The following is a 15836-nucleotide window of genomic DNA, read 5'->3' on the forward strand; positions in this document are numbered from 1 at the left end:
TTTGCTCCACTTCTTAGATACATAAGTAAATGCTATGCCAATAGTCTGCCGACTATTGCAAGCCTAGTCAAAAAATAGAGGTTAGAATTAAACCCTGTATCTTGTATCTAGGAGGGAAAGACATTGACTATTATTTAAAAAAGGTAAGCAATTACTTTCTTAAATAATATCATTGTATATTAGCAATAACCTATGACAGGGTGTGGGTGTCAGAGGATTAACCCATGGAGGGGTTTGTTTGATCACTCGAGCTTCACTATCATGATCAAATCACACCAACCAGTCATAGGTTATTACTAAAATATTTAATATGCACATTAGAAATTATTATCAGTTATGAAGAAATTTTAAAGTCAGATATAGCAAGCCATCTCTGCAGTCCACTTTATTAGTTTTTATTTAAGTACAACCGCCTTTTAACAGCACCATATTATACATCAATAGTACAAAGATCAACTGCTTATTTAATCCTGGTTTCTGAGCTATAACTTTAACAAATGTACAACTGTCTCCTTCCTGTGGGTACAACAGTTTACAGTAGGAAATATATTATTACAAAAATAACAGAAAAATAGCAATCTCTAGTGAAGCACTGTTTATTTATTTGTTTACTTATTTATTTATTTAGTTAGTTATTTTTGGTGTTTCTTTACAAAGGACAAATATTCCTGTACATCATCAGGTGACCCAAGAATAAGAGGTACTCTTTGGTGAATAGATTCCGGCTGTATGTCCAGGATATTCTCTGTTCCTGTGGTTGCTAATCCGCCAGCCTGCTCAATTATGAATGCCATAGGGTTGCACTCATATAGAAGACGAAGCTGTGTGAAATATTAAAAAGTGAATTTTGTTAGAATTATAATCAGACCAGTGTTATCACTGCAGGTTTTCTGTAGCACTTTCTGCAATGTTCTTGAGGTAAGAAAAACAGGCCATTAAAATCAATGGGGTTAACTTCAAACCAAACAGTCCGCTTGTGTGAGCACTGCTATTCTGTTTAGGTAGTACACTAAACTATTTTTTATCAAAAAATCTTTTGTAGTGGAAAAAATTGAACATTTCAGAATGTATGCAAGAAACTTTATTTTCCATGTTAAAGAAATGGATAAATGCAACATGATATAAAACATTTTTAAAAATCTAAAATGATAAATCACAGTAAAGAAAATGGCAATCTCATATGATAAATATTTGTAAGTTTGATGAGGAAACAAATAAATGTGAATGTTTATACCTCAGTGAAAAACATCAACCCAGACAAAGAAACTTTGCTGCTAAACCCATATGTAATAAGAAATTTTTTAAGGTATTATTTCTTGAAAAGCAGTCTACAGGGTAGTGTAAAATTTGACAAGTACAGTTAAAGCCAATATTAAAATAAATATATTATTATTGGCCTTGTTCACACAATGACATCAAATTGCATACTGATAATGTTTAAAGATTTTATTTTGTCATTTACATGAGCTCATAACTCTTAGGCAAGGGTGTAGAACAAAAATAAAATAAAATGAATATAATTCATAGGCAAGGGTGTAGAACATAATAAAATGAAATAATATAAAAACAGGAAGCACTGATTTCTGAAATATGTTTGTTCTGAAGCCATGATGAAGTGTATCAGTTTTTGTGAGCCAAGATACTGTAACTGCAGTCCTTCAATACTTGATATGCTTAAAAGTGATACAAAGTCTCTGGCAGTAAATGTTTGCAGTATTATTTCTTTCTATTAAATTTTAATGTTTAACTTATATTTTTTCTTTACAATGGGCCGGATTCATGAAGGCTTGCACGGAGTCTTAGAGTAGAGTAAGACTCCATGCTGCCAACATGTCCGCCGAGCAATCCAGGAACAGCCAGTAGGGGTGTGCAACTGAGCTCTCCAAACTAGTCCTACACTGACAGGGCTGGGATATGCAAATTACCTCAATTGCAGGTGAAAGCCATGCAAATGAGGTAAATTTGCGATCCAGGAAACCCAAACCTGTCCGAGTAAGAGCAGTGTTATTTGCAGAAATGTACTCAGTTGAGAACTAAGTATGGTTCTGCAAATAGCAAAACGGAGCCGTGTCAGCTGGAAAAAAAGCCTGCATTCACAGGAGGAAGCATGCCAATGGCCAAAAATATGGCCATTGGCAATGGGAAGTGATGCAAATTAAAAATAAAATAACTTTTTTTTATCCCGATCTCCGGGGTTTAACCGTAGCGCAACGCCGCGCAAACACGCTGCACCCTAAAAAGCAGAAAATTAATAATTAAGATCCACAAATGTGGATTTTATAGCTAAAATGAATTTACAATGCAAGGGAATGGCAGGCTGAAGACAACATGGCCACCGAGTAGAGGTTGCTAAGGGGGGAAGCTCAGTCTAAGAGATGTAACTAAGCATTAGTAGGCAATCCTATGCAAATGAGAGTTAGGATAGTGAATCGCAAGTTTACATAGCAAATGAGCACAGTCAGTGGAGTGTAGGAGTAGGATAAGGGGAGTAACAGAGTAGAAGATAGGTGACATCACGAGAGGGGTATGTATGAAAGGAGTGAAGCTCATTGGAGCAGAGTGACGTGTCAGCTTACATTTACATAATAGTGAAAGAGGTGTGTCAACAGGTAGGCCAGGTAAAGTCAAGAAATCGAAGGTGTATGCCGTGGATAACACCAAAGTTTCTTGCTGAGTGTGCATGCGTGCGTGTGCGTGCCAGTAAACCCGCGTAAGACAGTGTGCGTGCGTGTAAGTGTGTGTGTGCGCGTGTAGGCTTGAGTAAGCATATGTAAGGCTGTGTAAACAGTTATAAGCGCATTTGCACCAGTGTGCGTGCGTTTTAAGAAGAATAAACAAGCTTTAGTCCATGTAAGCATGTGTGCATGCATGTTAGCTGCTGTGCACGTGTTTGCACTTGAGTGCACAGTGCCCCCCCCCGAGGAAACAGTAAGGGAAAACGAAGCACACCAAATATGGGAAGTTTCCAGGGAGTACTAGCAGAGCTAGCAGGTGAAAACAATCAGAATCAGGCAATTACCCAGGCAATTACACTAGCCCAGCCCAGCCCAGCACTTAAAACTCTGCAAACAACAGTCCATTATGTTTCTCTCAAGAGACACTGCAACACTCCAGTAAGCTAATAGAAGTGAAAACTGAAAAGGCTTCACTGAGACAAAAAATGTTAGGGGCTGCCATTGCTGTTATAAGGCGACATATGCAACATGCTGAGGGTGGTGATAATGCAAATGCTGCTGGACAACCCACAGTGAGGAGACAGAGAAGAGTGTACAGGCCCAGGGTTACCTACCAGGGGCTACATGAGCTGGAGATAGTGGAGCGCTATAGAGTGGACAGAGACCTCTTGCAGCAAATAGTGGAGCTGTGCAGCCACACCTCACACACAGAACCAACAGTGGGGAACCCATCCCAGTGGAAACTAAGGTATGTGTTGGCCTAAGAATATTAGCAACAGGTACCTTCCAGAGACCAACTGGTGATATGATGGAGATATCACAGGCATCAGCATTCAGGATACTGCACCAGTTCCTGGATGCCATGTCAGCACATGTCTGTGATCATGTATATTTCCCCAATTCCCATGAGGTATTGGCTAGCAATATGCATCTCTTCCAGCAAATAGCGGAATACCCTGAGGTAGTGGGTGCAATAGACTGCATGCACATACGCATCAAAGCACCAGCCGGTGAGCGGGGTAGGGTCTACTTCAACCGCAAGGGTTCCCCTCCATCAACTGCCAGGTTGTGTGTGATGCCCAGGGCATAATACTGAATATGTGTGCTGGCTGCCCCGGAAGCTACCATGATTTCCATATCTGACATCTGACGCAGCTGCACCAGATATTTGCCAATGGGGACATCCCACATGGTCACCTAGTGGGGGATGCTGGCTATGCACTGGAGCCGTGGCTGATGACACCCATCAGAAATGCACACACACCTGAACAGGAATGCCATAATGAGGCACACGCACAAACACGAAATGTAATCGAGCATGTGTTTGGGCTGCTCAAGTCATGGTTCCAGTGCCTGGACACATCTGGTGGAGCCTTGCAATACTCACCAACTACATGTACCCAAATTGTCATGGTATGTGATATGCTACATAATCTGATCCTGCGAAAACAGCTTCAGCAGGACCAGCATAGGCCTGGGCCAAACAGCCCCCCACCATTGCCAAGGCCATCACAGGCAGAGCGTGACTTGGAGGAGGAACAACCTGAGCCTGCCCCAGTAAGCAGAAGGAGGCATGCCCAGTATGCTTTGGCCTTGGCAAAGAGGCAACACATAGCACACACACTGGCTCAGTAGGAACTCTGGAAATGATACCTCTCTCTGACCCGCATATATAGTAAAAGGGATGCCTATGTTGACACTACCTGCTTTCAAACATGTATAGGGAGTGTAGTATGTGCATTCGACATAGGCAGCCCTGAATCAACACCTGGGACATGATTGCCATGTGTTAAGCAATATAGCAGTGCTAAACAGCATTTACCATCATGAAGTCAATTTAAACAAAATCGCACACACCAACTACTACAAATGTGGTCAATATAGAGTAATATTGGCTAATGTCCAGCAATGATGGTTAATATTGAGCAATGTTGGACAAGCTGGGTCTAGGTAGGGCATAGTTGAACAAAAGCCAACATGCTCATATTTGCTCTACTGGCCCCTAAGCAGTCTGGTCTGCTCAATATGAAAATATAAGCGGCACTGGGCCTCGAACCCAAGATTCTGTACACTATAGTCATAGTACTGAACCACTAAACCATGACAGTAGTGCAGTGGTTAGTCTGTATGAAGAAATGTTGATAAGTTTATGCAAAGTATTTCACGGAAACCCTACAGGCACAGCATAATCCCTGTTGAGTTATGACACAAAGGTGAGTCCTGCAGTAAGAATAGAACCTGACTTTCAACACACACAGTACAAATGTTAATATTGGACATGTAGACGTACATCAACAAATGTAGTGGACCTCAGACAGCAACATACTGAAAGGTCACACTGGGCATGCTCACACACTTGAATACATGAGACAAATGTCAGGCAACAGAACACTGACAGTCTGAACTGGGCATGCTCACACAGGCCATGTTGGAGTACAGCATTGGGCCACACATAGCAGGCAGTTGCATGTGTTAACCCAGGAACCTCTCACTACCCAGAAATCTGCCCTGTGCACACACTTATATGACAACAGACATGTATATAATATAGTGGAACCCTGCCATAATTAAATATGTTCTGCAGATACCTAAGCGGTTCATATAAAGTGTGAAAGCAAAGATGATAAAAACCTGCAAACAGTATCAGCAATAAACATTGTGCATCATGAAAATTATCATAGGTTCAGAGGTTGATACTAGGCTATCTGCCCTAGGGCATGTACAAGCATAGCCAGAGTGTGTTTGGCTTCTGCAACCCAGTCAAATCAGAACACTGTGTCTGTGAATAGTAGGTCACACAAGATAGCCCATTTATGTTCAGCATATTGTGCCTCTGTCTAGCAGGGACCCAGAAGATATCCCATGGGTAAACATGCAATCACCCATCCACTTGTCAAGATGTCACCTGTAGGTGGTCAGTGGGTGGCTCTGCCTATGCAAAGCCGGGACTACACTCCCGAGTGAGAGGAGGCTTTCTGATAATAATCTGTCCCCCCAGCATGTCCTTTTAACATCAGTGCTGAGGTATATGTCCCCGGAGTGTGTAACACCAAGGGAGTCGGATATCCTGAGGTGGAGCATGTCCAGTAAGTCTGGGTCAGATATTGCCTTCAACTACAGGCACACAACACATTCATGTAGGTGGCAAGTGACTGAGTAGAACTGGAGTTACTGTATCAGAACTGTGCAGGGCATCTGTGTGAGTCCCTACATCTGCTCGATGAGTAACATTTGCGGCCATTACAGTTGCTGCAGGTGTCAGGTAAGGCACATCCCAAATGTGGCATAGTAACCAAGCATGGTTGTGAAGAGTATAGGGGCACAATGACCACACGTGATCAACATGTGAAACCATGTGGGATATGGTGGGCTATGTAGATGTACTGTCTAACCACTATGGCAATAGGATTGTCAAAGATGAAAGTACGAACAGGTCATGTCCCCAAACCCGTAACAACTAATACTGTATGTAATGGATTACAACCTATGTGGTAATGTGTGGGCATCTTGTCATCCTCAAAGGGGATGTCTATGCAACTAATGGCATGTAGCTGTGGGCCATGGCTCAGGCACCAGTCAACCTATCTCTGTGAGACCCTGTATGAGTGTGCATGTGCCAGCAGGAGAGCTGATTATGGCACCCAGTTTGCAGTCATCTGCGAACATGGGCAGCCATATCCCTCCTGTGATAGCCTGTACATCACACAAATATATACTGAACAAGAGAGGTCCAGGACTGAGCCTTGTGGGATGCCATGTGTAACTGGTGTATAGTCAGACATGGCACCTGCAACACTGAGCATGTGGGTGCTATCCCTGATCCAGGTAGCAATCCATCGTGTCAGATATGTGTTGATATTGATGCTGGTGAGCCTATGCATAATGGCCGAGTGGGGTATTGTGTTGAAGGGTTGTGCAAGGTCCAGACAGGCTGTGTGGACAACCGTCCCAACACTGATGGACCTGGTAACTGTTGAAAGAATATGAACAGGTCCAACAGGCAAGATCTGCCCACAACAATGCTGTAATGTGTAGGACCCAGTGTCTGTAGGTTTCCCATGTCTATGTGCATGAGTCCCATTACAATACACTCCATAGCTTTGCAGAACAGGCTAGTTAGCCTTTTAGGCCGATATTGTCTGTGGTCTGTTGTGGCAGTATTCAGTGGAGCAGGACCACTATCGCTGTATGCCATTCCGTGGGTACATATCCTGCAGTAACTCTTATATCGAACAGTGACATAATGTGAGTGTTACGTTTGTCATGAAGGCTGTGTACGACACAGGCCGGGACACCGTCTGGTCCCATTGATGTTGTGCTATCGGCTGTGGGGAGGGCAGCACTCACCTGTTTACTCATGATGTCTGGGAGTTTACACTCTGTTGGTATGGACAGTACCACCTTAGGGGGGATGGGGGGACACATCTGCACTGAACCTGTTTGCCAGGATGATGGCAATGTCAGTGGGTTCAGGGTATGTTTAGTCAGTATGCAGTAACACACAGCATATCAGTGAGTGTCCAGCCAGGTACCTGAATTAACTGAAGAAGGCCTTGTGAGTGTCCAATGTGTCTGGTGCAATTGTCCGTTAGAAGCGTGCCTGACATAAATACCCGAGTGATTGTAGCAGTCTACTAGTACAGATCACAGATGCCTTCCCTGTCTGTGATTGTGCTCTATCATGTAGTAGCTTCCTCCATTTGTTGTAAAGCGTATTAATGGCTGGGGTCTACCAGACAGGTCCACTGCCATTGGAGGAGTGAGTCCAGTTGTTATTTTGGATGTAATGATCCATGCGGTCCACTAGGTGTCCATAGAATGTGTATGTAAAGGATTTAGCAGTTTGAGCCATACTTACCACTGACCCAGGGTCTCTGAAGGATACCACCGTGGTTTGGAGGAGTGCAACGTTTGCTTTTGGGAAGTTCACCAAGATTACCCAGGATGGGTGTGGGGACGGGATATGGATGTCCAGTGAGATAAAGTATGTTCTGCCCTTACCAATGAGGGGTATATTGCAGGTGTGGAACATAGAGTCCCCATGTCGGTGATGATCATGTCCAATATGTTGTCCCCTCTTGTGGGTGTGGTGACCGGTTGTGCCATAGCATATGAGTTTAGAAATAGTAGCAACTGTTGAGTGAGGGTGTTGGGGCCTGAGTACTATCCACAGTCAATGTGTGGGTATTTGACATCACCCAATATAATGGTGTTTGGGGAGACCTTCATATGGTCCAATGTTCCCAGGAAAGCTGAGTGAGGTTGCTGAGTTGGGGAGTGTGGTCTGTAGCAGGCAACAAACCAAAAGGCAGATTTGCACAATGTTAGGTGCATATGTATGGTCTGTGATGCATTGTGCAGTGCTACCAACCAGGAGGTATGTGTATCTGTGATGTATATGGATACTCCCCCTATTTGTGTTGGCCATTCCAAGTTATGTGGTCAGAAAGCATGGTACGAAATACAACCTGGTAGTGCTGGTGTGCATGTGGGAGCCTGAACCATGTGTCTGTTAGTGCACAGATATTGCTATCCTCCATACTGAGGAGATTCCTGAGTGGGCACATTCTGAGGGTAATACATCTGGTGTTGAGCAGCATTACCCTCAGTGTCGTGTACTCTGTAATGTCTATGGAGGTGGTTCTGTCCTTTGAGCCCCACTTAAATAATGCAGTATGATGGCAGCAAGTGCCCTAGCCAGTATTCAAAAGTCCAAGGGTGACAGGTGCAAGCTGTCCATAGGGAAGCTACGTGGTGGCATGTCGAGCATGTCACCCCAGGGTGACAGACACTGTATCCCCTTTGAATAACACCAATATGTTAGCCAACTGTTAAACATGATCAGTTTGTTGGTATACTGTGACATCATACTTGGTGAGTGTAAGATGCTAGACAAGGTCAGTGTAATACTGGGCTGGGCTACATGATCACAGAGTTCCTCTATGTTTCATGTCATGTGGTCCATGGAGGAACGTCTGAGGTTGTACGCACCAGCTTGGACAATGATGGAGCCAGTCCTGGACTTGCTTTGGAGTGACCTGAGTGCATGTGTTATGTGGCGGATCCTGGCACCTGAGAGACAGCTCAAAGTGACTATTCCCTTGTTTGGCCTGGTGAGTGGGACGACAGTGTGTTCGACATTAAGTGTCACCTATAACAAGTGAATCAGGTGTGTTGTTTAGCCCAAAGGGCAGTGACTGTGTGGCACACTGACATTGTGAACTGCGTGACATGTGGGCATTGTAGTGGGGATGCAGTTGTATGTGTGTCTGCTTTGGAGGTCTCTGCTGCTTAGGCAGGGTGTATGTAGAGCCTCCGAATATGTGTATGTGTGATAATGTGGTTTGTTTGCTGTCACTATTGGTGTATTTGAGACTGATATGTGGTGTGTGTGGTCACCCTCACCACCTGATAGACTATGCCAGTCATGAGTCGAGAGAGCTCAGCGTCCTGTATGTCAATATTGTTACATCTCCCATATATATGTGAGTGTGATGTGAGGAGGAGAGGGTTGTCTGTGTATATGAGGTAGATGTGACATTGTGTCATAACCACAATATTCACTATCTGGACTGGAGAGTACACATGAAACTGACCCCTGGACATGCCAGTGTATTATGATGACATACTCTGTAGCCTGATCACAAAGAATCAGTAGGGTGTTAAGTGTGTAAAAGTGTATAACCGGGATTAGTGGTCAGGTTTGTCGGTGTTTTGTAAAGAGTAGCTGAGAAGGAGTCCAGACTGAGAATCATGACATGTCCTTCAGCTATGTAATAAATAGTAATGTACATGCATATATGTCCTAAGTCAGGGACAACTGTACCTTACTGACATTGCCGACATCCTGTCAGACAGGCCCATGTATACATACCCACCTCCCACTGACGATAGTCCTTGACATCATACCAGGAGATATCACATGTAGAATGGCTGAGCAGCTCCCTCCAAAGCCAAACGCATGGCAGCAATTGGATTACATTGTTTCCCAATATGTGTCATGTATGCACTACAGAACAAACAGACCCTGCACCTTAACAGTCTGTTGAGCCTCAACCACTCCACAGGACCTGGAACCGTCGAATGTGTTACAGCAACATATGGCACTCCCCACATGTGTGGGTGCACAACACACCATGGGAAGTATAGTCCAGTAAGCCTATAAAAGTCTGATCTGCAAGGCTATGGAGTGCATCATGGCAGAAGTCATAAACAGAGCTATTGGAAACCAAGAAACACACAACCCTACCAACTGTGGTATGTTCATGTGCAGATCATGGTTCCGAAGCATGCTACACCATCTGTAAGGCAGCCACCCAGGACATACATCACGGAACAGAGCTACACATGTCCCACATAGACTTTGAACAGCTCTTCATCAACATCACAGACACATGTCGTATCCACAAAACCAACAATCTGTGCATAGATATGTGTTGACATATGAAGGGATGTCAATGTGTCCACAGATAGATCACACAAGGAGAGACTCATGGGGTCCTGTACAAGCTGTTGATACCTGCCGACCTACGTGGATCATTCCTGGGATTGCATAAATATGTGTACACACATTACCATGTCCAGTCTGATGATGTCATCATCCTATAAATATACCAGGAGAACAGAAACCACCCAATAAAGCATATAGCGCGCAGTGCTAATGCATATCTCTCTAGCATCATAACATAGTTAGGTAGGATTTTGAGTCCTGCAAATGCCAAGTGTGTGTGGGGGTGGTGTGTGATTTCCTTTGAGAGGAGTAGCCTTTGTGGAGACTGGGAAAACACATTAAAAGAGGTACATCCCTCTTTGGAAAGTCTGATGATGTCAGCATCCTACAAATATTCAAGGAGAAAAGCAACCACCCAGTAATGCATATAGTGCGCCGTGTTAATGCGCATCTCTCTAGCATCATAACATAGTTAGGTAGGGGTTTGAGTCCTGCAAATGCCTAGTGTGGGGGTGGTGTATATGTGTGTGTGATTTTCTTTCAGAGGAGTAGCCTTTTTGGAGACTGGGAAAACACATTAAAAGAGGTACATCCCTCTTTGGAAAGTCTGATGATGTCAGCATCCTACAAATATTCAAGGAGAACAGCAACCACACAGTAATGCATATAGCGCGCCATCTTAATGCATATCTCTCTAGCATCATAACATAGTTAGGTAGGGGTTTGAATCCTGCAAACGCCAAATGTGTGTATGTGGGTTGGTGTGTGTATGTGTGTGATTTCCTTTGAGAGGAGGAGACTGGGAAAACACATTAAAAGAGATACATCCCTCTTTGGAAAGTCTGATGATGTCAGCATCCTACAAATATTCAAGGAAAACAGTAACCACCCTATAATGCACCGTGTTAATGCATATTTCTCTAACATCATAACATAGTAAAGTAGGAGTTTGAGTCCTGCAAATGCCAAGTGTGTGTGGGGGGCTGGTGTGTGATTTCCTTTGAGAGGAGTAGCCTTTTTGGAGACTGGGAAAACACATTAAAAGAGGTACATCCCTCTTTGGAAAGTCTGATGATGTCAGCATCCTACAAATATTCAAGGAGAACAGCAACCACCCAGTCATGCATATAATGCGCAGTGTTAATGCATATCTCTCTAGCATCATAACATAGTTAGGTAAGGGTTTGAGTCCTGTAAACGTCAAGTGTGTGTGTGTGGGGGGGGGTGTATGTGTGGGATTTCCTTTGAGAGGAGTAGCCTTTTTGAAGACTGGGAAAACACATTCAGAGAGGTACATCCCTCTTTGGAAAGTTTGATGATGTCAGCATCCTACAAATGTTCAAGGAGAACAGAAACCACCCAGTATTGCATATAGCTCACCGTGTTAATGCATATCTCGTTAGTATCATAACATAGTTAAGTGGAGGTTTGAGTCCTGCAAACGCTGTGTGTGTGTGTGTGTCTGTGCCACAGGTGGTCAATACAGTGTGGGTTTTGCTTTTACTACGGTATGACGTATGTTTCAAACAGTATGTGCACTGCACACATCGGGTATCTGCGTGTCAAATAAATTTGTGTACATGTGACCTCAATCAGTACATAGGTGTGAAGCCTGCATACTACATGAATACATTTGTAACCTTCAACAGATTGTGCCTCTGCTTCTCAGATCATAGGTCACATATGTATGTATGCATCAAGCCCGGCCAATGTAGTGATCCGTGGCCAATGACTTCTCTGCCACACACACCCATGACACATACTATAGAGTACTGTGAGTGAGGGTAATTGCCAGGGTATATGTCAGACATGTTCATATACAACAACGACTGGCAATAATGGACAGTCATTATAGGTGTACACCAGCCCTGTGAGTATGCATGCAGGCCCCTAATGTGTTATGTGAAACACTGAGGGACCCCACAATACCTATGGATATGTGGATACCAAGGGACAGATGACATAACACGTGTTTTTTTTTATTGGTGGTTTGTTTTGGGTTTTCGCCCTCTATTTAACTTTCTGTCTCAGTTTCTCACTCTGTTCTGTCTCTGTCTCAGTCTGTGTCTGTGTCCATGTCTCTCTCTCTCTCTCTCTCTCTCTCTCTCACTCTCTATCTCACAGCACCTGCAATGATATAATTGCATGTGTGGACTGCAGGTACAGCCTGCTTTTCTAAGTATCTGCACTTGTGCATGTGACAGCCTCTGCACCAATTGCTGCCCACCATTCAGTCATTGCATGCAGCCTGCTGTCTGGTGATTGCATTACTCACTGTGATTGCAGCCCACTGCTATAAAATGCTAGGTTAGGTAGGCATAGCCCTTTCAGCTTTCCAAGGTGGGGCCCATGCTTGTTTGCTCTGGACACCGTTGTGTCAGTCTGAAGGTTGGTATATGTCTCTTATCTGATGCTACGGTTGTAGCCAGTTATATGCATGTTGTACTCAAACCTGAATGTTGCTGCTTCCAGTACACACATCTCAGTGTAGACATGTGCGCACCACTCCAAATGCTAACACAGGATACATGGGAGTATGTACTTTTTTCTCACTTACACAATTAACTGCCATACAAATGTGGTTATTGCACTGTATTCCTGTAGCAAATGCAGTGTTTGTGAACTGCTATATTGTAATTATTACATTACTCACTTCTGCACAGTTTGTGGTTTGTTTTTGTTGACATTAGCACAGGCTGCTCAACACAACTGGACATATTTCAGTACTGAGTATGCCTACCCACACCCTGTTTTTTGCCTGAATACACAGGTGTGTTGTACCTTTGGGTAGGGGTGCAGAACTGCAAAGAGCATTTTTTATTATCATGTGAAGTTCATCTTGCTGAACATACAGGGTTGCTGTGTACCTGTTAGTCTATCAAAGCAAGTAGTCTGTGTAGCTCACACCTGTGGACATATTCGGATGGTAGCTAGAGGTTAGCCTAGTATACTTTGTCTGTGCACCACACCAGTCTTTTCAGCAGTGGCACATTGGCATTGTCACAGTTGTTTACTAGCAGTACATGGCTACATCCTGTGATATTTCTGTGTTGTACTCCTACACAAGGGCATGCTTGTGGAACTCCTTCCAAAGCTATTTGCAGAGTGTATAACAGCAGTAATGCTGATATGCCTGTGTGTTCCTGCCTCTGCCAGGCCTCACATACTCTCAGGTATATATTTGAATGGCCTCAGTGAAAGGTACATATAAGTGAGATACACCTGCAATATATTACTGACATATTGCAGTTGAGACTTTCTTGGGAATCAGAGCATATGTATAAGTACACCTTTTCTGACATGCAAGCAGTGTCTACTCTCACCTATTGACATTGTGCACTACGTGTGATTCCACACTTGTCTGCCTACAGTTAGTACTTTTCGGAGTGATTCAGTGGGGCACAGCTAACATTGGTTTACAAATCAGGGACATCCCTGTAAATCAGTTACAGTTGGGGAGTCTGGCCTCTGCCCTATTAACCTTTGCCAGTATTTATCCTGGTCTGATACTGTGTGGTGTTTGTAAGGTGCTACTGTAACATTATTCCTTGTTAGTATGGCTGGTTCTCCTTTCACAGTCATGTCATGCAATTCCACAACAACTGCTGGTAAAGACCCACAGAACAGGATTTGTGTTATACCATTCCTATTTTCCATTTACATTCATTGTAATGCATGATATATTTATGTGAGAAGCAAGTTATTTGTAAATCTGCTGTGGCTTAGTGGTAATTCATGCAGTCTATTTTGTCAATGGTCTGCTGTTCGAGACTGGTAGAGGCTTTTTCTTTTGCTGTTCAGCAGAGCAAGGGCCCTGCCATAGAGTGACTAAGGCACTTTTAAGCAGTTGTAAGCAGGTTTGCACAGGTTTGCGAGATGCTTAGCAATACTTAGCTAAGTGCACACATGCGCAGAGTCACTTAAACCCGCTTACTACCGCTTAAAAGTGCTTACTCCCGCTAACCCCCGTGCTAATTTCTTTTAAAGAAAAGAAAATGGGGAGATAGGAAAGTGGTGAAAAAGGGGGTACAAAGAGGGACAGACAGTAGGTAAACAAGCTTGGGATGTGCAGAACGGGTGTAGGGAAGGTCCATAGCTGCCCATTTCTTTAACAGCAACAGCTGTGCTTATGCAATGAATTTGGAGTGAAATTTGAAACCTTCCACCCATGGGAGAGGGGTGAGGACAACAAAGTATGTTGTACTGCCAATTCTAATTATCAGCTTACATGTCCAATTTTTTATTTTTAATTTTTAATTTTTTTTGTGGGTACAGATTGCCTTTTTTTTTTTCAGGTGAGAGTGGGAAGTGAGGTAGAGGAAGTAGGTATGTCCAGGAGGTAGGTTGGGAAGGTAAACAGACAAGACAGACAAGACGCATACAGGGGCAGTGTATGACACATGGGGTGGGTGAACACAAATGACGGGGTCGGATGTTTGGAAATCGCAAGCCCATGAGCCCACAGATGGCAACAGTGGAACTGAGATCCCCACCTATGGGCAGTCACCACTGAACCTTCACAGCCTCGTGGGTGGTTGTGCTGGGGGCTGTGTAGGACAGGCAGGCTCACCCGTGAGATGCGCCACTCTCGCCTCAAGCTGGTGTAGGGGATCAGCAACTGAACGCTGGATCTCCCTATGCACCACAGCCCGGACCCTTCGGAGGGTGACAGGAGGCTCTTCTCCGCCCACGCTTGCACGGGGGGACAAGCCCCATCCCCTGCAGTGCTTCCACCCAAAGGTGGCACAGGACCAATGGAGGAGGGGAGCCCGGGCTGGGCACCAGACCTGCTGGTGCCAGGTGCACTCGCCAGCTGTGGAGGGACAGGTGGGTCCGCTGGGACCAGCCTTCCCATACGTTCTGTGATTAGGTGTGTTTAATTACAACATAAGCAAAACAGCATTCCAGATTAGTTGCAACAGCATGCAGTAATATTCCCATTAACCCAACACACCAAGGTTACAACAGTTGAACAGCAAGCATAACACATGCATATATTGAACCACAGTGGATATTCCAACAGCATGCAGGGATGTTTGGTAGCAACAGGCCACCATGATTGTGGTGTTTAAACAGGGCACATGCATCAACGTGAATGCAAATATTTATAGAACAATAGGACATATGTCCCAACAAATATTTAAGATTACACATACCCATTGAGGTGTGGAATTGCATGGTTTATGCACATACAGTAGGGTGTAGAAAAAACCTTGTTTAACATCTTATAATTACCTTTTCGTCTATACTACATTCCTAATGACTGCAAGTGTATATCCCCTACATGTATTATTACACTTGCCACCATACATTAGGTTGTGTAATGGGTTTGGCTAGTTCAATATATTCCTGACCTATATCTGACATACTAACTGTTCAGGATGCAGATGTTACTGCTACATATTTCTTGATTGCATTTATATTTCTTTATCTACATATCTGGGATGTTTTCACATGACATTTTCACTTCGATTTGTACAGAACCCTGCATTTCTTGACACACACTCACATTTCTGGGGAAAAATAACACGCTACGCGTGTGTCAGATTTACTTATTCATGCCAGCCAGTAACTGACTGTTGTGGACTGTATATATGTTTCACAGCTGCTAGCACTTCCATCACCCACTTTATATGGGACTGCACAACTCTGGGTTGCCAGCACCTTTTCAAACAGTACTGTTTGTATAATGCAAGGGTACAACAACATTT

General features: G+C 43.9%; 1 protein-coding gene across 1 annotated transcript in view; it reads right to left on the reverse strand.

Moving 5' to 3' along the window:
* Positions 1 to 360: 360 nt before the first annotated feature.
* Positions 361 to 15836, reverse strand: part of LOC122791837 (fructose-1,6-bisphosphatase isozyme 2-like) — a 181779-nt gene continuing 166303 nt past the window's right edge. The window contains exon 7 of the mRNA XM_044059798.1: positions 361 to 821. Within this exon, the coding sequence (XP_043915733.1) occupies positions 633 to 821 (189 nt within the window). The 3' untranslated portion in view covers positions 361 to 632. The remainder of the gene's footprint in view (positions 822 to 15836) is intronic.

Source organism: Protopterus annectens, chromosome 17.part0 (assembly GCF_019279795.1).
Source record: "Protopterus annectens isolate FY-2018-M chromosome 17.part0, PAN1.0, whole genome shotgun sequence".
Classification (NCBI taxonomy): domain Eukaryota; kingdom Metazoa; phylum Chordata; order Ceratodontiformes; family Protopteridae; genus Protopterus; species Protopterus annectens.